Here is a 24,177-nt window from a genome sequence, read left to right as displayed (position 1 = left end):
AAGCTCTATATATGGAAGAGTTCTTAAAGATGTTCTCAATCCCTTCAACTTTGGTGTGTGTTGGAGTGTTGGTTTGGTTGCATTGTTGTGATGCAAGCTATGTGATGAAGTTTATACAGTTTACATTTATCATAGTTGCATTTATATATCGTAAGATCCGTTAGATTTTAGTTGTATTACATTTGCTAGCATCGTGCTCTAAACTTTTGTCACGTTTGTCCTTATATAAAAAGGAAATACCAAACTCAAAACTTTTGTGGTCCCTGGCGTATGTAAATAAAAATAAAACCTATTTAATTCTCTTTTCCAAGATTAACAATTACAGAACGAATGTGAAAAACAAGATAATACTTATGTTTGTACAAATGTCTCCCATGTGCATACATAGACTATATAGATTCACTTAACAGTATAGATGATTAAGAGACTTCGATTAAGTTGTGCTTGTCGATTTATAGTTCATTTGGTTTTGTTTTCCTTTTGGCTTTTGGTACGTTTAATTAAATTTAGTTGGACTGTTTAGCTGGCTGTGACCCATTTATTGAACCCATTGAAATTGTTCCTTGAATTGATGCGCTATCGTCATCGATATCGATGTCGATTTGGCATATTTTGTGCTTTTTGTACAATGCGAAATGGCGCACAACTCAAACGCCGACTAGTAGTTAGTTAGTTGTTTTTGTTGTTGTTGTATCCCTTATATATTGTTAGTAGGTAGTAGCATATAGAACATATGTATATAGTATATGTGGTGTGTATAGATATATAAATATTATCTGAATAGTGTCGCTTGTTTTTTGTTTTTTTCGTCGTGCGCTACATACACAATGCGAATAGTTATGTTAGCTTGCTCTGTTATTTTTGGTTTATCGATAACGCTTAACGATTAAGAACGTTTGCTTTCTAGGCGCTACGAAACTCTCTATAGTGGGCGTGGCTAGGCCTTCGATTAATCGCCACATTTGACTACAAATAACAACTGTTCGGCTAGGGCGGAGCGTGCGGTCGAGCGTAGAGTTGCCAAAACGATCGATAAATATATCGATAAGTAGACTAAAAACCAATTAGGTAGGCTCGGTTACGTCCTGCCTTGACCATTTCTGCGTAAACCAAAATATTATTAATCTTGAACGATATCAGCAGTGCTATCGATAATTTTGCAGCTTTGGTACACTGTTCAAGGCGGTGTGGGGACGGTCTCTAACAGTGTTAAAAGGTATTTCACTTCTAGCTTAAAGTAACAAGTTCTTCTCTTAAAATCTTTCGATTAAAAACAGTTTGTTCTTTGTTTTTTTTTCCATTTTTTTTTCTTTTTTTTTTTTCTTGTTTCATAACACAATATAACAATTAGTTTTTTGTTTTAGTTCCTTGTTGAGTTTGCGCTTCTTGAAGTTAACTATTTATTTTTTCGTTTTTCCATTAGGTTAAGTTTTTGTTTAAAGTGTTACAATAAAATGGCGCTTAGCTTATAGATGAAACATTAGATTGGAGGAGCTTCTATTTAGTTAGGAGCTAAGCTTAAGTGTTGTTGTTTGTGCATTTGCTAGAGACTAAACTAAGAGACTTTTTTGAAAAGCCCGCATTAACGTAGAGGAAATTGGCGTTTTATAAAAGCTTAAGTGTACCCAGCGAGCTTTAAGGAGAAGGTGCTCCAAAACGAAAACTATAAAGCCAACGAATGTATCGCCTAGACTAGACTAGATGTGAGATGAGTTAGGAGTAGTATCGATTATTGCTGTATTCCATTGGACTCTAGGCTAGATTGCTATAGTGTAGGTAGGTCTGGTAATAGGTAGACTAACGCTTAGACAGATCTAATAATAATAATAATAATAATCATAACTTCCAACTTATTATCCATGTGCTAATAGTATATATATGTATATGTATGTATGTATATTCTAATGGCTCTATATATAAGTATTTGTATATTATATAACTTTATATATATATATATACTAAATATCTATATATCTATTTATATACATATATTTGTGTGTGTGTCTATCTTATTTACTCTCGGTTGCTGTGTGGTGTTCAGAATTTGGTATCTTCGCTTGTTGCTGTTGTTCCTTGAATTGATTAGTATTTAAAATGTTTCTTAAATAGTTCTCTATATAAGTTATTAAAGCTTTCGGTTTTCGTTACACTATTTCATATCATATCATATATAAATATTTGTATTCATATATGTATATACCATATATATATACATAGATGTATCTATAGATTTGTGTTTGTGTCTGTGTATATATATATAACTACTAATACCTAATAGGATAAGAGGTATATACATTTTGGTATTTCCATTAGCCATTTCTATTGAGGCGCAGCCCATCCACCGGGATACGTCCAGGACCCAAGGCAAAGATGAATGGATCTGAACTTTATACTCATCACACATTTGAAATACTCATACAAATCATATAATGGGCGCCAATGGCATGGACGCTATATATAGGACGGTATTATATCTAGGTACTCGCAGATGGCCGATGTATCAAATCTTAAGCAAAACGATAACGATATCAAGAGAGCTGAATGCAGATATGTTTATGATTTAGATGACTTAAGGAAGTGCAAAAAAAAAATGTATAAAGAAGCTGACAATGAAAAATATAATGATGAGATGACCTTAATGATATCGATTTCGATAACATGGGAAGTGGAAGAGCAGAATATAGTATGATAGTTAAACCTTTGTTTGCCTTTGGCGGAAGTTAACGATAACGATAACAGCATAGTTGGCAATTACAATATGAAGATGACAAAGTTATCGATATTGATAGACAATCAATAAGAGCCTTGAATGACAGCAAGGCAAGTGATATTTGTAAGTCGAATATAGCAACGGCTATAGACAACTAAATCGATAACATAAAGGGTGATAGCGATAACGATGACTGGAGTATACTGTATACATGGAGAATGTTGAACAATTGCGAATAAATGAATAGTTAAACTAGGTTTCTGGACTTTCTGGTAGATGGGCCACTCAATTTGGTTTCTTGTCTTCTTCTTCTTCTTCTTTACTCTTATCTCAATTACTAATTTGTATGGAGTGCTCATTTTCATTACTCTCATCTCCTTTTCGTGGGTTTCTTGCTCTAGTGAATGGTTTTAGGGGTAATCATATAATGTACTGTCGTGTATTTGTTGCACCTTCCGTAATGCTGTCCGATGGTTAGTCGTGTCTGTCCGTGCTGGCGTGGTCCTCCTGTGATTATAGTTCTCAAAGCTTGTCTTTGTCCCGATCGATGCTCATTGCTTTAAAGATGCCACGCCCGATCCCATAGCGCAGGTTGAACTGATCCAGGCTGGAGGCGCGCGGTCGATTGCTGCCACTGGCTGTGGCATCCGCCTCCACAGCTGCACTCGCCTGGCCAGCGGCGCTGCCACTTGCGCTGGCTCCAATGCCGGCTGCTAGACGCTCATCGGCGTCCGTTTCGCTGCACTCGGTCTCGGTGTCGCTGAACTTGCGGCGTCTGCGCAGGAACGTGCTGCAGTGCCGCAGCTCGCCCAGGTTGTCGGACAGTGAGTGGCCGCGCTTACGCTCCTGCCTCTCCATTTCGGCGGCCAGCATTTGCACCTCCCAGTCGTTGTTGCTGCTGCCTGTGGCCGCCACGAGTGCCGCGCCGCTCAGCTCATCCTCGGCCTCATCATCGTCTTCCTCGTCGTCGTCGTCGTCCACATCGACGTTCACCTTGCTGGACGATGAACTCGAACTGGAGCTCTCGCCAATATCCAGAATGACGCTGTCCGAGAGTCGAGTCAGATTGCCCGTCACATCGGAGATCATCATGGCCGCCGCGTTGCTGCTGCTGCTGCTGCTATCGGCTGTCAGGCCGCCGCCCATGCTGCTGCCCATCCCCAGGCCCTGCTCATGCCAGTCCCGATAGCCGGGCAGAGCGGCCCCGCCCCTACTGCTGTGCGGCGCATAGAAGCTGGGATGGCTCTGCGCGTGCCGCGTTGCCAAGGTGCCCGGCCCGCTGTAGTAGCTGCTCGGGCAGTTGAGCGCATTCGCCGAGGCCGCATGATACCGACTGGGGCCAGGCGATATGCTGCGTCGGCCCTGGATGGGCGGCGAGGAGGTGAACACAGTGTCCAGCGAGTCGCCGCGCTGCAGGCAAACCGAGATAAGAGGATGAGCACAATGAAAAACATGTAAGAAAGCTCCAGTCGAGATTGCTCGACTACGAGATGCCCTGTACTCTTCAAGGAGTACACAAACAGACAGATAAACAGATAAACTTACTATAAGAAATTAGTTGCTTAATAACTTTCTTTATAGATGGACTATATACATATGTGGAGAGAGGCATGTGAATTTTGGGGTGGGAGGCAGATCGTAAGAAAAGCCGAAATTCTATAAAATAAATACAAAACTATGTTCAAAATTTGGAGACTCTAGCGCTGAAGATCTAAGAGATATTATATTTAAACTGATAAACCGATAAGGATTTTAATCGATAACTAAATAACGGAAGCAGCTATCGATTTTAAGTCTGTAGCTCTTATATCTTCTGAGATTGACGCGTTCAAACATACGGACAAACATATCGACTCAGCTCGTCACCTTGATCAAGAATATATATACTATACTTTATAGGGTCTGCCACGTCTCCTTCTGCCCGTTACATACTTTTAACAGAGCCATCATACCCTGCTTTCCCAATTCCAATGGGTTCAGGGTATACAAAAATGGATTATCAGCGCATCGCATCTCATTGCATTTCCCTTGCCCTGCCAAGCGAACATGCACTCGGCGCAGTGACGTGGCATATGCACAATTTGTCCAGGAAACCTACGTGCAAGGCAGCAACAGCTGCTCAAGAAATTTGCTTAATGATGTGCCGTTCGGGTTGCATAAATGCTATGCGAAACAAGAGGCAGCCAGAGTCCACATTCTGCTGCATTTTTCAATTGCTCAATAAATGACTTCAGCTGCTCATTTTGTTAGACGAGCTGAGAAGGCAGCACTTGCACTCGTCGCCTTCGAGTTATTGACTATGAATTGAACATTATCAACTCTAAGCTGAATTTGCAAAATTCGTTGAATTTGTCCAATTTGCTGAATTTGCTGACAACTATTAGGTTAGGCTTTGTTTTTGTGCTCAGTATCAAGTAAGATGAAGAAACGACTGAATAATACTCTTCCAAGAAGTTATAAAGGTCTCATTAAAAACTTTATATTTCCGACAATGAAATATATACATACATAAATATATTAGGAGGCATTAGTTTATTCTAAATACTTCTCTACTTTTATTCTTTTCTAGCTCAAACTAAACTCTATTGTTGTTCTTCTTCTTTCAGTAGTCATCATCGCACTATAACCATCCATCGACAGATTCAGCCATCGGCCTTAGAGCTGGTTCCTCAAATCTCTCATTGACCTACTGATTTTTACTCAAATACTCTGGAATATATTGCTCTCTTATCCAATGCACTAGATCTATACATTGCCCTTGAGAGTGGCAAGTAAAACTCCGCCGGAATTCGGCTTTCAATGAAATGCTTGAAATGATGAGCCTGTAATACCTTAATTATCACATTTTGGAGCTCTTGATAAAACACATTGGAAAATATAGTTGTTTTCTTTCTCTGATTTATCACGTCTATCTATATTTTATCTATACCTATATATCTTGTAAACTTTTTAAATAAGTGAAGCGTGGAATTTCTCGCTGTAAAACCGTAGATTTGCCACGCCCTTGTTGACATAGTTATGTATATACATATAGTATATGATTGTAGGTGAATTTATGTAAAGAGCGTTACAGAAACGTATGTAAGTATCAAATTTTAAGGCGGGACTCCCAAACAGCTCCAAGTGAAGGTCATGGAGGTCAGATATCCTATTGAGTATTAGAAAAGTCATAGCTTTTCTTAACAAGACAGACGGACGGACATGCTTAGTGGAAAACCAATATACTCGTCTCATTTTCATTTATACACTGAGGCACTTACCATAAAGAGCAACTCGGCCGAGGAGCCCGAACTGCTGTTATCCTGCTCGGCCGGCTCGTCGTCGTCGACGGATAGCTGGGGCAGCTTCTCCCGCTTGATGCGGCGCGTTGTCGATGGCATCGCTGGTTTCTGTTCGATGGAGCGCAGCTTCAGCTGCAGCTGGGCGATGATGGCGTCGCGCCGTCTCACCTCGCCGGCCATATTCGAGAACTGCGACTCGAACTTCGAGTGCATTTCGTTCATGTGCGTCTTGATCACGTGATTGATGCCGCTCAGTATCTGATTGAAGTAGTCCTGCGCCTCTGGAAAGCCTTGAATTCAAATTCAAATGGAGTATCGTTCATAGGTTAGTAACTGAATGCAATCGGCTGGCAATGCAACCCTGTGTGCGTGCGCTTGCGGTACAGTTGTGTACGGTCCCTGGCGGGCAGGTGAGAGAGGCACAGCTAGGCGTGCGCGTGTGTGTGCGACTGTGTGCGTGTGTATGTGTGTGTGTGTGTGTGTGTGTGTGTGTGTGTGTGTGTGTGTGTGTGTGCGTGTGCGTGTGTTTTAGTGTGAAAGACAGAGACAGAGACAACTAGGACAACACGTTGTGGTCGTTGTTGTTATTGTTGTTGCTGTTGCTGTTGTTGTGGTTGTTGTTGTTGTAGTAATACCAAGTGATAAGCAAAATAGGTTATGCATACATACGCAGATTACAGTTATTTACACACATTCCCATACAAATTACAGCTGCCTTTGCGCAAAAGTTTCGAGAGTTTTTCATTCTGGATTTCTGTGTTTCATTTGGTTTGGCAAATTTTACGTATTTACAGAAGCGTTTAGTGTTCTCTATGTGTGTGTGTGTGTGAGAGGGGGTGTGTTTGTGTGTGTGTGTGTGTGTGCGTGTTTGTTGCATGCTGAAGAAGTGTACGCCGTCGTCGTTGTTTCATTCCATTGCGTTCCAAAGCGTGCGTGCGCGTGCTTCGATACGTTTCAAGCTCAGTTTATCGATAACGCTTATCGATGACGAGCTCATACGCTTAACGGGCTGAAAATGCTATTGTGGCAGTGCAGATCGTGTACTTAACCCAACAAAAATGTTATTCATCTCTATAAAGTCAAAGCTTAGTTCAATACGATATACATAAATAATATGTGAAGTAAATAAATTTCAATAGTACTCAAAAAGCTCTTACGTATACGCAAATCGATATGACTGTATATACCTTAACTTATGTACAGTACAAATATACATATTTTATACTTAAAAGACCTATTAAGAAATTGACTTTGTTTGTAATTAAAAATCTTTTTTTTTTTTTTTTAGTTAAGGCAAATTAAAAAGGTGCTATCAACTCTTAGCCTAGCAGAAAAGCATTCGCAATGTTAAGCAATATATCAGCAATATCCTAAATCATATCAAATAGCAATTAATAGATGGCATTACCATGCATAAATTTAAAGATAGAGAAAGACAGAGACAGAGACAGAGAGAGAGAGAGAGAGAGATAGAGGACTAGCGAGAGAGAGAGAGAGAGAGAGAGAGATAGCGGGAAAGCCAGAGCGAAGCATTCGAATTTTGTGTAGTGTGCCATCAGGCGCTGCAAAGGGCATGCAGAGCGCTTCAGTCTGAATCGCATTAGGGGTATTCCTTTTGTTAGAAAAGAAAGAAACAAAAAAAAAAACAACAACAATTATCAAAAAGAGTAAGACTAAAATCAACTTGAATTCACTTGAATGGAATACCCCTAATGTTGGTCAGAGACAGCACAATCGATAAATAGATTTACTAAGTGTTGTTGAGCTTGAGGGCGTGGTAAGCGTTAGACTTGGAGTAATTGTATTTGATATAAATATAAATATATATGGATATGGATACATTTTCAAGTATTGGACAGATCTGCAAGAGAATCACCTAGCGATAGCAGTTATCGTAATTACCTTCCAGTTTGGGCAACTGACCCGCCTGGCCGCTCGCATTGGTCGTGTTCTGCCGGAGCTGCAAATTCAAATTCAAATCTGTGGATGTTGTGGATTGTGCATGAAATTCGGTATTCGACGAGCATTCGACCACATACGATGCGGATGCGGATGCGGATGCGGATGCGGTTGCGGTTGCCGAAGCGGAAGCGGAAGCGATTGACGTTGAGCCGTTGCCAACGCCAGCGATGACGCCGTTGCCGCCCATCAGCTGCGGCTCAAATGCGGCGAAATACTCTTGCGGCGAATTCGTTGGCGTTACCAATGCCAACGTCGGCGACCAGACGGCCTGATCTGGCAGCATTGTTCGTGACGTTGCCACACTGTCGTTGCCGTTGCCCGAACCGATGACAGTAACCGAGCCCGTACCCGTACCCGTAACCGTACTTATACCCGTACTCGAACCGGAACCGTATAGCGTGCTGTTGCTTTTGCTGCTGCTGTTGTTGTTGTTGTTGTTGAGGCAAACAGCAGCCGCAGCACCACCACCGCCGATTGCCACGAAGTGCCCCTCCTCTGTGGCACTGGAGGGCGGGCTAGAAAGAGTTGAATGGAAGGTTACACTCTTCAAGAGCTTACTGTGCCTGGCCACGTACCCTTCCAAGGTCGGCTCCATTAACAGCCCCCTCGACAGTGCACTGGTTTTGGCCTTGGCCTTGGCCTTGGTCTTGGTCTTGGCATTCGCCTCGTCTTGGGCATCACCATCGGCAGTACCACCGACACCAACAACACCACCACCACCACCACCACCACTACCATCGTCAGCAGCAGCACCCTGCTGCATCTTCTTCAGTATACTCTTCAGCTTGCGCCGCTCCACCGTCTCGTTCGACTCGGGGCTGAGGGGCATGTAATCCAGCTGCTTCAGTTGCTGCTTCGAGTTGCCGTCCGATGTGGATGTGTTGGTCGAAATGGATGTGGACGTGGAGCTGCTGGTGGTGGTGGCCGACTCGTAGGTGCTCAGAAACTGAGAGTAGATCCCGGAGGTGTCGCTATAGCAGCGGTACAGTGACTCCGTAATTGGCGCCTCGTTGTTGTTGCCGCTGCTCGACTTCGAGCAGTCCAGGCTGAAGCTGCGCGTCTGCAGCGCCTTCTCCAGCTCGGCCAGCTTCTGGCGCTCATTCAATATCTTCAGCCGCTTCACGAACGGCAGTCCACAATACTCCGGCGACAGGTCGAACACGCTCTGATATAGTTTACGGCCGCCCGTCGTGGCCTCGCCCTCGGGCAGCTTCTGTTCCGGCTTCTGCAGGCGCAGGCAGTCGCGCGCCGTGGTCAGCGTGCTGCGCGTGCTCGAGGAGCAGGTGCTCGAGGTGGAGCCATGGCCACGCCCATGCCCATGCCCGTGTCCATGACCATGTCCATGGCCATGGCTGTGGCGGGAGCTGCGGGCACTGTGGTGGCGTGGTCGAGCGTTTGTGGTGCTCTCCATTTGCTGTGGTATATTGCTCAGCGAGTAGTTCTTCAGCGGCGTTGCCAGATCGTCCGGTGAGCAGTTGTTTAAGCTCGTGTAGCTCGACGACATGAGCGTGGCCAGCTTCAGCTTGGACCAGGGCTTGATTGGCGTGCCATCAGTGTCCGTGTCCGATTGCTGTGGTGTGAACGGCCTCAGCGGCTTCTTCGACAAGCTGGCGGTGGCGGCCAAGCTCTGCCCAACTGCACCACCCACAATAGTTGGCTCCATTGGCAGCGCTGGCAACGTAGGCATCGCTGGCAACGCTGGCAGCGCTGGGCCGCCATGCTTGGCCACCACGGCCAGCGATTTGGGTGGCTCCTTTTTGGCTATGGCACCGGTGGTGCTGGTGGTCCCGGACGCGCTTGTGGTGCTGCTATGGCCGGCACCACTTGGTATGGCCGGCACCACGCCCTGCAACTGTTGTATCTTCTGCTTGAAGGAGACTTTCATAATGGGCTTGATTTGGGCAACGGTCAGACTTTGGCTAGCACCCGCAGCACCACTCGCTGCCCCACCAACACCGCCCACACCCGTTGCCGTCGCAAAGTCCACCTTGCTGCTGATGTTGGGCGGCGTGTTGACCTAGAGGCGGGACAAATAGAAAATGCAATTAATATCGAGTGGATGACATGTGGAAGCTGTGTGTGTGTGGTGCTTGATATTCAGAGATAAAAAAGAGAAAAAGAAAGAGAGGAGAGAGAGAGAGAGAGAGAGAGAGAGAGAGGTGTTTTCGTGGTTTACCATGACGAGTTGGGTCTCGCTGCCAGCGCCCGATTGTGGCTCATTTTTAATTTTCAACTGCTGCAATCGCTGGATCAGCGGAAAGCCTTCGTTGAACTCGCGTTCGGGCTCTTCCTGTATCGATTCCTGCGGCGATAACGTACACGTTACATGTGAGTGAGGTGGAGATTTCTGTGGTGGTGTGGACTTAACAGCTCGCTCTTCGCGATCCTAGTGCAAGACACATAAAGACACATACAAAAACTACTATTTAGGAGAGCCGGGGTTCATTACATAACATACAACACGAATTTTGCTGGATTGATTGTAATTTTTTTGTTTGTTTTTCTTATTGGATTAAAAGCTTAATCAAATCAAGTTCCAAATCAAAATTTTACAAATGCCAAATCAAAGTTTTTTCAACCCTTTTTCAACAGCGTATGCGAGATGCGAGGTGAGGTGTAATCAACTGTGGTGTGTTGTCCATTTAAGCTTTGGTGAGTTATGGCCAAATGTTGTAAAGCATGAAGTGTTGTAAAGCATGAAAGCATGTGATGAAAAGAGCATGATGTCGGCGTTTTTGGTGAGTTTTATGTGTGGTGTATTGGCAGGATCCGTATGTAGGTGGATAGCTTAATGAACTGTGGTGTGTTGTACATGTAAAGCGTGGTGAGTTATGTTCGATTATTGATAAGCAAAAAGCTCTAACATGTCTGATGTCGGCGTATTTGGTGAGTTTTATATGAGCTGTGTTAAATTGTGGTGTATTGGCAAGCGATGTATGTGTATGTTGTGTGTTGTAGTTTTCTTCATAATAGTGTCGTCATGTGTGGTGAGTTTGATATATGGTGTATTGGCAGAAGATGCATGAAAAGGGTTAGTATAACATGGTCGACCCAGCTAAGCTGGATGGTGTGTATTAGTATTAGTTTAGTAGTATATAGTTTTCTCCGTTACAGTCCATTTATTGTATATAAGGTAATTGTTACTCTGTAGTTTGGTGGATTTTGTTATAGGTTGAGGATAATTATGAGTGGCGTGTTTCTGTTTTCACATGTCTTAAGTCTGTTTTCTTGTACAAAATATAATTTCAAGCAAGCAGCTAATTGCGGGATAGTCTTAAAGGCGGCTGTCAAGCAAATTTGGATTCACTAATTAGCTTTGGTTTACAGCAACACAACATAGATCGTTCTATTATCAGAATGGCATACAAATCTGTCGGCGATAATATATTAATATGCCCTGATCTAACATTTGCTTCTGTCAGACCTTACCTTGCTAGCAAATCATATATTTTGAAGCTCGATTATTGTCACCTTTCAGACACATCTGATTGCTAACTAACGTGAGCTTTAACAGCAACTTAAAGCAACGGATTCAGATTCATTCCATACAGGGTATTATCATTCGAATGACGATAATAATAAATGCTAAGATAGATGTATTATAAAGTGCACTAAAAGCAATTCAATATCGAGCTTTAACCGTTCAGCAAAGTCAAACCAAACAAAATGAACGAGGAACTAGAATTAAAGAGGAAGCAGCACTCGATGCAACTCAAAAAATAGAAGAGAGTGCGCATCGAGCGGGTATAAGTGTGAGTATAAGAGTGCTTGTACATGTGAGTATAAGAGTGTGCGGCTGTGCGTATTCGTGGGTATAAGAGTGCTTTGTGTGTATATCTGGATAACCGTAGGCATTGTTACGTATACGTATATGTTTTGTTGTAACTGTACTGTACTGTACTGTACTGGTTGCTTGAGTGTTGGGATAAACTCCATTAAAAGCTCGTGAGGCAATGAGGCGAATGAATTAAAGACGATATACACGATAGTTGCGATATGTGTGTAGGTTAGTTTTGCGTATGCACGAATTCCAATTGGAATGGTGAATCGATCAAAATAGTTGGTGAGAGAAATGGAACTGGACGGTGGTGGTGGTTGTGGTGGTGGTGGTGGTGGTGGCGGTGGCTGTGACTGTGATTCATGAACAAATGGCACTGACTATGAATGCTATCGGGCCTCGACTTACCTGCTTCTCTTTGAGCAGGCGCAGCCGCTGCAGCAGCGGCAGCCCCGCCCCAATGGGACTGGGCGTCTTGTCGTGCAGCTCGTCCTTGGCCTCGGCGCTGTCCGCGTCCTTATCGTCGGAGCGAACGCGCGACATGCGCTTCAGCATGATCTTACTGCCGCGTGGTGAGGTATTGTGCAGCGGTTGCATTTCCAGCGACTCGTCGCTCTTACGGGATGTTCTAAATCGAGTGCTGGATAATACGAATTCGATTCAGCAATTATAGGATCTCACTTACCTGGACTTTTTCAGCACATTGCGAAAGCCTTTGACATCGTGCTTCAGCTTGTCCACGATCTTCTTCGAGGCACTGTTCTCGCTGCTGTCGCTCTGATGCACCTGATGGTGATGCGCGTGCGGATGCGGGTGATGCGGATGGGCCGCGGCATAGGCGGCGGCCTCCTTGTCGCTTTGGGCCTTGGCGTATTTCTTGTTCACGCAGCGCACCTCCATGAGGCGTTTGCGTCCGAGCGTCTGCAGGATCTCCTGTGCATCCGGATAGTCCTTCATGGCGGCGAGCACGTCTTCGCGCGACAGCGAGAATAGCTCCGAGTAGCCCACTGAGCGGACATCCGCTGTGCGCCTAGAGCATATTAAGAGTTATAATAAGAGATGGGGAAAGAAAACAAAGGGAAGGGAATGGAAAGGAGGGGAGAACTTCCGGCAGTGCACTCACTTGTTCAGCCCATCCAGATTCAGTATGCCGATCTCACCGAAGAAATCGCCCGCCTTCATGGTGGTCAGCACCTTGCCCGTTTCACTGAGCACCTCCAAGATGCCATCGGCTATGATGAACATCTCGCGAGCCACCTCGCCCTTGCGACAGATCGAATCACCCGGCGTAAAGATGTACGCCTTCATTTTCAGCACCAGATCGTGCAGAAACTCCGGCTGGCACTCTTGGAATATGGTCACCTTCTTCAGTACGCTCAGGTTGACGTGTAAGGCCAATTCGGTTTTCAGCTTATCGGGCAGCAGGCCCAACGCCGTATTTATATCACCCCCACCCTGTATGCGACCCCGCGACCAGCTATAGTCATACCACCGCAGCACTCTCCGCTTCATTCCGCCCGGCACCTACGAAATTCCATAGTGTATCAAATTGCTCAATCATCCTCCATCTCCGATCCACTCACCTTGTGATGCCTCATATAGGTCTTGGCCCCATCAAGTAAACGCTCGAACTCTAGCCGATTGGCATTACGATTCGTTATCACATTACCCACTTGGCCCACAATAGTTGCAAAGATAAAAACGCCAATCAGGTAACTAACGATCGTAAAAATATACCTAAGGAGGTGAAATCAGGGAAAGGAAGATAAGTTAAGTAAATTATATCAAGTGTTGGCCATATCAAGAGCGAGACAGACAGAGCTAAAGTGTGAGTGCATCTTGATCATTTAGTTACTGAAGCAGCTTTCACAGTTAGCTTTTGGTTTTATAAATTTCGAATTTCAGAATTTAAAGGATTTCAAAAGAATTTCAATTTCAAATTCTCAACAGGAAAATTATTAAGTTAATGCCATATAAAGGTCGATTCTCTCTCTCTCTCTCTCTCTCTCTCTCTCTCTATCTCCAACTCTGTCTCTCTTTCACTCTCTCTCTTGTCGAATGGGATTGAAAAGCTCAATCAAAGTTTTCGAAAGCACATTTTCAATATATAATCAGCTTTGCATAGTTCTTATTGAAATTGGCTTTGGCAATTGTGAGCGTTAAAATCTGTTTGGAATTGTTGAAGGCTGTCGCACGCTTTCGAAAACTTTGATAGCAATTATATGAAGCAAATATTCATAGAGTAGGCAAGGCTTTGATCGTGATGCATATAACAATTGTCAGAGCAGCAAGGATTTTCTTGTTCACTTTGTGCCAATACGGAAAACGAAACGAACTGGTGGACAGCCCCCAACAATAAGCAAGATTATGTTAAAGATTATATTCAGTTAGACTTAGGTATTATGAATGCAGTTAGGAACTCATACCCATAGCTAGAGCCAAACTGTAGTAGTCGTGATTTGATGCCACGCCTTGGTATTGATCGAGGGCCGTCCACCGAAAAGTTCGGTCTGTTTTTTGGTTTTTAATCATTTTTTCGTATTTTTTTTATAGCATGGGAGACAAGACAAAGCCCACCCCAAAGATATCCAAAATTTAGCCAATAGATCAATGTCGATAAGCATCTCATACTCACTCTGCATTCGTCTCAGGGGTGGGCAAATCGCCGATGGTAGTTAGCGTTAGGGTGGACCAATACAGGCTGCCCAAATACTTGCGGGTCAGCGTCGCATAGTCACCTGGCCTATACGGATAGACCCAATCGCCCTGGGAATACAGCATATAAGTACATAGACCGTTAGACTGTTAGATGGGCTGAGCACTTACCTGAAAGCCTTCCGCTTCGGAGAGCAAAAAATAGAAACAACCGAACCAATGGGCCAATATTAATAGGATATGAATTAGATTAACAACGCGCCATAAATTTGGCCAAACTGTTCTACTCTCTACGATGTAATAAAATCTCACAGATCGATATACCTGCAAGAGGAAAATATAGTATATATGAATAATGAATTGATCTATGCAGGCAGCTCGGAGCTCACTTTAAAAAAGCGCGTAAAACGCAAAAGCGGATGCGTGCCCATCTTCAACTGTAGCAGATCCAAGGGTATCAGCGCAATCATATCGAAGATGAACTCACGCGAGTGCACATAGTGGCAGGCCAGTTTCCTGTCATCATATACCTAAACGGAAGGACATATGATATAAAATATATAAATAGTATATTATATATGATATATGATATATAGTAACTGGTTCTATTCTATATGCGCTGCACTCACCATTAGGCCCTGCTCCAGATAGCCAGTACGTAATTGAACTATTATATCTAAGATAAATACAACATCTGTCAGTGAATCGCAGATGAGCCAGAAGGTAGGCACAGATTGCTGTCATTGGTAAAATGTAAAAATAAATTTCAGCACAAATTAGTTGAGATTTTTGCAATTAGTTAGAACAACTCGGGCCAAGGACAATTTTAGTTATTTCAGCAATGCATTTCCACAATTGCAAATGCACACGAAAGTCACCCCGCCTCCGCCAATGGCAGGTTGGCAAAAATAAAGAGCGAGCGACCTCATGACAGCCAGAGCCAGAACTGAGGCAACAACAACAACAGCAACAACAACGGCAACAACAACGGGCCCTGTCACACATTACGGCCTAAAGGTCAACCACGGCGATGCCTCTGCCCGGCGTACCTCTAAACGGTCCTCCGAATATGTGCTCTCCACATTGTTTTGGCAACCCTTAGCCGACTTTAATCTGATGACAAACACCCAGCCAACTGGGCCGTGAGCAAACATTTGCACAGGTCCCCAAAAAACTAAGAGCCCACTAACTAACCAAAGAGCCGAGACCGACACAGACCTCTCTTGAGCCGTCTGCGTGTCTTTTAATTGAGTCATTACGAAACGCCAGCCAAAAAAAAAAAAAAACACACAGAAAAGAAAAAAATAATAAAAATACGGAAAAGAAATAAAAAAAACATGCCCAAAAGAAAAAGGTCCTTATCATGACAGGCTGCAGATACCCTATAGAACACATAATCGATAGAGTTTTGATTCCCTTCATTAAACCACATCAAATCAAACTTTTACTTTGGCATTACCTAAAATATAGATATATATAAATAAGAAAATTAATATTTGCTATCAATTGAATAATTTTGTCCGTTATATTCCTAAAAAAAAAAATATACAAAAAAATTAAATAAAATAAATTTTAATGAAATAAAATAAAATACTGCAAATACAGTCCAATCCGGTTATAACGACTCCGTAGCATCCATACGGCTCCCCAGAAAAACTTATATGAGCAGACTTATAGAGTGGATGCGTCTTCCGGCTATAACGACGATCCCGGATAGCTATATATATATAACCGGATTCTACTGCATACATATATAACACATTTTATGCATCATAGCTTACAGTTATGCTTTAAAGTTTCCAGAATTTTCTAAGATTATTTTATTAATGTCATGATGCAAATAACCATTAAAGTGTATATGGAAAGAATTTTGCCCCTCTGCCATAAACTCTCCCAAGTATTGAATTGTTCCCAAGTAACTTCTTTGCTGCAAAACTCCCTGTTATTGCCATCCCTAAACGCATGCCATTCCGATCAAGCACATCGACCTTTTTATGGAAAGAGTAATACATTCACTTCATATATTGCAGCCGCACACAATCGGCCTCGGCCACGTTGACTGGATGAGTTATAAAAATCTTGCGAAGCTTTACATTTGGGCAAACCTAAAGACTAATCAGCATCCCTCATGCCGTTGTTTTGCGCTGACAAGAATGTTTTCTTTATTCTTTTCTTTTTTTCTGATGTAGCCATATTACCTTGGCTTGCCTCGCCTTCAGCTAGTTAAGTTATTAAGCCCACTTTTAAAAGGATCCCAGCAAGAATTCAAGGACTCGTGGGAGTTGCCTTTTCTCGTCTTTTACTGAAATACCTAATAAACTTCATTGTTTGAGGAAATTTTATGGCCGTTGGGCATTATTATTAAGCAGCAAGTCAACTCATCTTACAGAACTTGAAGCATTATGACAAAAGGTGTTGTCTTTCCTCAATGGCAGAGGAAAGGCGATGGCGGTGGGGCGAAGCGAGTCGAGTCGAGGTGAACAGAAAAAGGGGCAGCGGTATTAGAAAAAAAATTGAAGGGAGGACAACACAAAAGGTTTGACATTAATGGTCCGGTCGCATAGCATTCACTGACTTACCTGCAGTTCAGGAAAGCTCTGCCTCACAATTAGGGTCCATAGATTATAGAGAACACATATAGTTAACATCATTAACCAATAGAAGTAAAAATTTTCATCTGGATTAACAACGGAGCGTCGTTTCTGCAGATAACGTCGTCGACGCTTCACCGTTTTGTCGACGTCACCAGAGGCACTTTCTGAACCCGTGTCTTCAACAGTTTCCTGTGAATGGCAATTGCAAGGTATGAATCAGCGAGTCGACTCGAATCGAGTTGAATCAATTTAAATTGAGTCGAATCTCTTTTAAATATCTCACCTGTGTTTCGGGTATCTGTCTAGTTGAGAAACGCTTCAGGAATGAGTCTTCGCGCTTGAGCGGTGGTTTCTTCTGTATGGCCGATGAGATTTGTACGGTGGTGCGGAGTTTCATCCAGCGCTGATTTGAGCGTGTCCTGTACGAGGATATGCCACAAAAGACACACGTTCAAGGATCACAAGTCATCGATAAAGCGAACAACTCTGCTCTAACTAAACTACAACTAATTGCTACGGCTGGTTTCAAACTGAAAAGATCAAGCAACTACGGGAACTGAACGGGAGCAGGAAATGGGGCGTAGTTCAGAGATCACAGATCGGTTAGAGAAAAGAAACAGGAACAGAGAGTAAGAAAGTAAGAGAGTAAGTCAGGTAAATAAGTAGGTAGAGTAGTCAAATGCAACAGAGCTGGTCAATGCAAAGCGTGCGATTTACGTTAGATTAGGTTTGGTTTTTGCTAGGACTACATACGTTGCATTGGGGACTCTACAAGTGGGGTGCACTAGTTAGTCTAGTTATCTATTTGCAATTAGGTCGTAACTTACGCAACACGAACACACACTTACGCTATGCGTGGTGGGAGCAATAAACATTCATTAAACGTTACGTAACGTAATGTAAACGCACTCAAAACATGGCACGTAACGATATGGCAACGCTACCATCTAACGGGCAACGGTAAACGGCAAACGGCAAACGGTTAACGGTTAACAGACACACACACACACACATAGAAAAGCACGCACGGAAACAGATGTAGACTGGTCAGGTGCTGGTGCTATGGTGGAAGACGGGGGTAGAGGGGGGTTGGGCAGGGCTGGGCTGGACTGGGCAGGAGACGTCCTGACGGAGACAACTGACAGCTGACTGGGCAGCAAGGGCAGGAAGGCATGGAAGGATGGAAGGAGTTCAGGAATGGCTTGGCATGGCCAGAAAGGAAGTCCCGGTAAATGGGTAGAACAAGGCAGCCAGCTAGCCAGTCAGCCAGCCAACCGTATACAGTTGCGTCTCCGTCTCCGGCTTCCTCGGCGTCTCCCATCTACGTTTTAACGCTCTAACGGCAATCAGGCATGCAAAAATGGCAAAGTATTTATTTTTATGTTCATCTGCTTCCATAGTAGTAAATATATGAGTAGTAGTAGCAATAGTAGTATTAATAGTAGTAGTAATAGTAATAGTAGTAAGGTTTGAAGCATACAGATAGATGGAAACATAGATCTTGTGCAAGCTGGAAGCATTTGCATGGCAAGCTTCATAAACATATTCGCTGTCATGCAGTGGAAACAATTGAGAAATGAGAGTGGATAAAAGGGAGCAAAATGAAAAACAAGTGGGCGGAAAATTAAATTCCACAACAGTTGCAAAAAGGAAACAGACCCAAGTTCGCCTCGCTTTGCTTCGGTTACAACTGCAATTTTGCCAATTTCGTAGTTTCAATTTGAGTTTTATTTCATTTCATTTTTCTTTCTTTTTTTCTTTTTTTTTTTTGGGCATAGAAAACAATTTCCATAAAATCGGGAATTGGGGTTTGAGAGCTTGTTTTTTGAGGATTTTTTCTGAACAAGACAGACAAATGCTAAAAGCTCTGTCAAACAACTAAAACAAATAATAATATTTGTAGAGCAAAACAAAAATGTAAAATTGAAAAGAAATCTGTGTAAGAGCTAAGAGTGCAATAGTCGCAAAATGAACGACTATCAAATACGCTGTAACCAGTGGAAATTCTGTACAATCTGGTATTTTGCTGTGAGTTTGAGTATTATTGGAGTACGAGTTTAAGGTAGAGCTGTAAGACTTTTAAAAGTAGATAGAAATTTATCTAACGAATCAATTTCCATACTCTGAAATTTAAAAAAGTGTTAAACACAACATTTTTGTATGCAGTAAATTGGTTAAAAAAAAGTGTTCCATATAAATTAAAAAAAAAAAAAAAAAAAAAAAAAAAACAGTCTTAGGTGGAGGTTCGGAACTGGAAACAGATATTTATAGAGCCTCCTTCTAGTTAAACAGCTTACAGTCTTAAGTACCAAACACTTACAATGCTCTTTTGTTTTTTTTTTTTGTCGCTTCCACTGGTTACAGGGCATTCAAGTGGGGCTACAACACGACTACAAGTGCAATTGGAATGCTGGGAATTCGGAGCTGGCATTTGGAATACTTTTGGGAAACTGGAATCGGAATTGGATAGGCATTTGAAGTATTTCCGGTTAATGTTGTTCTTGTTGTTGGGGGTTCATTTTCTTTTTTTTTTTTTTTTTTTTTTGGTATTTGTTGTTGCTCGAATCGCTAGTGGCCATGATAGGTCTATGTCGAAATTGCCTGGCTACGAGAATGAGTAACGGCATTATATACATATGTACAAACAATATGTGTTTTAATATACAAGTATTTTTTCAGTATAAATGTGGTATTTTATTCGGTATTATTATAATGCTTTTTTTTATGTACAAATGCTTCATTTTTATTAGCAGAGACACCAATTGCACACATACAAAGCGAATTTTTATAGCATTTGCACACACACACACACACACGCACAATTAAATTAATTTTGTTTGATTTTTTTTTTTGTATTATTCGGTAATTTTTTTCGTATATACAAACTACAGTTTTATTTTTGATTTACTTAGCAAAATAATTTGCATTATATTTCGCATTTGGTATTTAATTTAAGTTTTTGGTGTTATTTACAGCGTTTTCTTAATATTTGGTTTTTAGTATTTGCCGATGCTACCTAATATTACGCATACGTCATGTGGATCATAAGCAGAAAGCAGCTTGCAATGCGGCTAGCTAAGAGTAAGAGAAACCAAACCAAACAAGAAAAGAACGAAAGAAAAACAAGAGCTAGGCGTGGCATGTTCTTTATACACGTGTCTCTATGTGTGTGGGGTTGTGTGTGGGTGTGTGTGTGTGTTGTGAGTGTGTCTGCCAAATTCTTGGGTGGTTGCATTAAGAAGCATTTGGCAAATGGCAACTACTCGTTTATTTGTGAACTATTGGATTACCAAAAGTGAGTGAGTGTATGGGTGTGAGTGTGTGTGTGTGTGGTTGATTGTGATTTTGGGTTCGGCTCGCTACTTAACCCGCCAAGACGAAAACGAAAACAATGAAAAGAAAAGGCAGATTCAAGTCGAGTCGAGTGTTTTTGTTGTTGTTGTTGTTGTTTGAGTTTTAGTTTTTGTTCTTGTTGAAACTGTTGTCGTTTGCCTTGCTGTGGCCCAAACGCAATTGAAAAAGTAAGCGCTTCGCATGCCAATTAGATGCATCTCAGTCATCATCAATCACGATCAATTATCGTCATTCGCAATATCAATACTATCAAATATGTATATTATTATCACTATCCAAAATCAATTTTTGCAACATAATCAAAAAGCGTTAGCTAAATTTGTATCGCTAGTGGTTTATGTGTAATGTGTATGTGTGTGTGTGTGCGCGTGTGTGTGCGTGTTTTCTTGTTGTTCATATTGTAGTTGTTGTTGTTGTTGTGCAGAGCGTGAGAGTTAACCAAAAGTTGGTAACAAACGCAAAGGACTTACCAATCGGAATCTGGATCTGAAGCTCCATCTCCGATACGCGATTTCCTAAACGAATTGCGAAATTGTTGTTTTTGGTTTCAATTTCAATTATTTTGTTTAATTTTTTTTGTTTTTTTTGTGCAAAACAATTTGATTATTGTTGTTATTTTATTGATTGTTTAATTGATTGATCGATTGATTGTTTAAAGACGTAATACGTAAATTGTATGTAATATGTAGAATGTTCAGATGATAGAAATAGAGAAAGAGAGAGAGAAAGAGAAAGAGAGAAATAGATAGATTTGGACAGAGCTTAAGATAGATAGCATACAATCGATTGCAGACAGATGTCAAGGGCGTAACGTGATCAAGCATCTTATGACCTTTTACAACACTGCAAAGTGCTTTCGACTTACAGATACAGAGTGAGAATGCGCGAAAAACAGTTCGCAGCTTCAGTCTGTTTATTCCCACATTAACATTTGCGCAGTCGAGTAGAGCAAACAAAAAATGTAACGAGATTATTTATAATAATATATGCCGTTCTCCAACACTGGCAAAAACTCCCGCTTAGCTGATGCTTGCATTTTATTTCTTTTCCTGATCCGAATGATCAGCTAAAGTTCATCATGAATTGCACAAAAAAAAAAAAAACGTAACTTTAAGTTCCAGACGTAATACTCTCATATTCAGGCAGGTGGAGTGGAAACATAAAAACCATTTTCCTTTTACATTCTCATAGCGTTCATTAACTAGAAATATAAGCTTGTTGGCCATAATGAACGAGTTAACTTTCGCTTTTTCCGACACAAACTTTGGCATTTAAATATTTTCATCATTTTTACTATTCACATAAAGTCCAGGAGCTATAAGCCATTAAGCCCAATGTCTAAATGGATGCACTTGACTGGGTCGTTTAGGCCGCTTATTTCGTAATAATAAATATATAAAATATATACAACGTATATATTAATTATATATTATGGTCTAGGGTTAGGCTTGGGCCAGAAATTGTAATTCGAAATTTTCGAGTGTTTACTGTAGCATGCATAGAGCGAAACATTTTATTTATGATCCAGGAGTTGAGCTCAACGTATTAATTAATGAATATTTCATTGCGCACTGAAGCTGTCTCCCAATATTTGCGCAGGGTACACAGAGTGCGTTACGGCGGAATTTCTTTTGGCTTTCTTTGTTGACTTTTCGTTCGCTTTATTGCAACATGACTCTTGGGAGCATTTTCACGCATTTGCTTTCACTATTGTTATAGCGAGCAATAGATAGAGAGCAAGATAGAAGAAGAGAGAGCGAGAGAGAGAGAGAGAGAGAGAGAGAGTGAGGGGGGGATAGAGATAGTGTGTGCGGGCGAAAGGCAGGCAATTCATTTAACGGTCAGCTCGTTGACTTGGCTTTTGGCCTGTTCTCATTTTGTGCTTCGACTTTTTTGGTTTCTGGTTCTGGCCCACATGCGGGCTGCGTGCCATCAAGCGTAAAAAAGGCTTGCTGTACGATAAGATTACGCATACCCACACTAATACGCACACAAGCACACACACGCACACGGAGCTGGACTTTCGATTTATAATAAATTGAAATGGAGCTTGTTAGTTTTTGCCAGGCCCTGCACACACACAAAAAAAAAAAAAAAAAAAAAAAAACCTAATGCTAAAGGCTAAAGTTTTAAGCTTTGTGGCTGCTCCACCTATTAAATGCCACGTTTTATTGCACCACAAATCATCAAGGCACACACACAGACAGAGCGACTGAGAGAGAGAGAGAGAGAGAGAGAGAGAGAGAGAGAGATGTTGCTTAATGGCCGCCTGATGTTGGGTTTGGACTGTTAGCTGTTTGTTTGCTTGGCTTGCCTGTTGCCTCAGCTCCAGGCGATTTCAATTAACGCTTTCGGCACTACACATGCCGCTCTCTCAGCGGATTGCACCACATGTGCGCACCACTCGCCGTTCGCCGCTTGGCCATTGGCAGCCACTTTGCCACTGTCACGGCATGACATGGCCAAAAAGCAAATTCGGCCAAGGAATATGTTGAGGCACGCACTGCCGCTTCGCTTCTCGCCTACCCGATGTATGTATGTATGTATGTATGTGTGCTTCTCTTCTTCAGCTCCTTCGGCCACTTGACCCTGCCGCGTAGCATCCAACTGGCCAGTCATTCCGGCCACCAGTGTGGCCAGCCGTGCCCATATTAATTGGCCCTGGCATCCAGCGAACAACAGCCTGACAAATGAGCACCAAGTTTGCCATTTATTGTCTCAGTTGAACTCAATTCCCACTGTCTTAAAGCAAACGCAACAACGCCACAAAATGTCCAGCAAATATCGAAAGTCGGCATCAAATTTGATTGCAGACCTAATCTAGTTCCAAATGCGGGCGGGCGATCACAAGAGGCACTGGATTAGGCCAGAAGTAAAGCAGTTAAGGCAACCAATGAGAGTACTCTAGTCAGGAGTGCCGGACGAGGTGATACCCTGACAACCATACTGTATTGTCATCCCTATCATTCTGACAGGCAGACATAAGCAAAGCTCCGACTTCTGCTTTACTGGGTATACATATAATATTTGAACAGCTTTTGTTCTACATGGAATTTCTACTCGAGTTAAGAGCGAGGACTTTTGGGAAAGTATGAAAAATTGAGGAAATAAAGTATATTAGAATCTGTATTCTCATCATAGAGCTGAACAGAGCTCATTTGAAATCTGCCTAAAAACCTTATAAAATGATCGATTATTATCAATGTGAGAAACGAATGAGTTATCGAAACATCATGATAGGCCTGAACTACGCATACTATAATAAACAAAAAAACGATAATTAAATGTTCTTTATCTTCTTCATATGAATGTAGAGATAAACACAATAATTAACCTGCTTGGCTTACTCAAGAATCTATAGGTATATGGGCTCTACTACGCCTATTTCTGCCTTTCAAAATTTGCAAAAATATATTCACAGAGCCATAGCTCAAGACATAAAACACAAAAGCTAGCTGCAAACTCATTAAAATATAATAATTAAAATATATAAAATGTAAAAAAAAAAAAAACTAAAAAAACAAAAAACAATTATAATCTGATTCCCCATAGAAAATAAGTTCAGGGTATAAAAAGACGCAACGCTTTCAAGATTGTGTTAAATTTCTATCAAAATTTCAAGTCATTCAAAATCATTTTTGGTTTCACTTTTCATGCCAACTTTCAATCTATTCAATGATTAAAACTTAAATATCAATATATAACAATGTCAAACAGTAAATTCTCAAACTTTTGCTCAGAAATGTAAATCAGGAAAAGTTTTTCAAATTGATGTCTTGAATCAAGCTAAATGAGATGAATGCGTCCATGGAATGCAAATCGTTTGTTTCCATAAAGTTAGCC

General features: G+C 41.9%; 1 protein-coding gene across 12 annotated transcripts in view; it reads right to left on the bottom strand.

The window, feature by feature from the left end:
* Positions 1 to 790: 790 nt before the first annotated feature.
* Positions 791 to 24,177, bottom strand: part of LOC6583882 (pneumococcal serine-rich repeat protein) — a 66,429-nt gene continuing 43,042 nt past the window's right edge. For 2 of the 12 annotated variants that reach the window (XM_044009857.1, XM_044009858.1), the window contains exons 4-19: positions 20,805 to 20,849; positions 17,264 to 17,399; positions 16,966 to 17,169; positions 15,016 to 15,123; positions 14,776 to 14,916; positions 14,558 to 14,710; positions 14,367 to 14,497; positions 14,158 to 14,241; positions 13,315 to 13,468; positions 12,855 to 13,255; positions 12,417 to 12,761; positions 12,140 to 12,359; positions 10,130 to 10,339; positions 7,894 to 9,970; positions 5,971 to 6,281; positions 791 to 4,120 (exon numbers count right to left, since the gene is read on the bottom strand). In XM_044009857.1, coding sequence (XP_043865792.1) covers positions 3,233 to 4,120; positions 5,971 to 6,281; positions 7,894 to 9,970; positions 10,130 to 10,339; positions 12,140 to 12,359; positions 12,417 to 12,761; positions 12,855 to 13,255; positions 13,315 to 13,468; positions 14,158 to 14,241; positions 14,367 to 14,497; positions 14,558 to 14,710; positions 14,776 to 14,916; positions 15,016 to 15,123; positions 16,966 to 17,169; positions 17,264 to 17,399; positions 20,805 to 20,849 — 5,608 coding nt within the window. In that variant the 3' untranslated portion in view covers positions 791 to 3,232. The remainder of the gene's footprint in view (positions 4,121 to 5,970; positions 6,282 to 7,893; positions 9,971 to 10,129; positions 10,340 to 12,139; positions 12,360 to 12,416; positions 12,762 to 12,854; positions 13,256 to 13,314; positions 13,469 to 14,157; positions 14,242 to 14,366; positions 14,498 to 14,557; positions 14,711 to 14,775; positions 14,917 to 15,015; positions 15,124 to 16,965; positions 17,170 to 17,263; positions 17,400 to 20,804; positions 20,850 to 24,177) is intronic. The other 10 variants (XM_015161444.3, XM_015161443.3, XM_044009862.1 and 7 more) reach the window with 10 other exon arrangements.

The sequence above is a fragment of the Drosophila mojavensis genome, unplaced genomic scaffold (genome assembly GCF_018153725.1).
Source record: "Drosophila mojavensis isolate 15081-1352.22 unplaced genomic scaffold, ASM1815372v1 contig_136, whole genome shotgun sequence".
In the NCBI taxonomy this organism is placed as follows: Eukaryota; Metazoa; Arthropoda; class Insecta; order Diptera; family Drosophilidae; genus Drosophila; species Drosophila mojavensis.
This window is presented reverse-complemented; position numbering and strand designations above follow the sequence as displayed.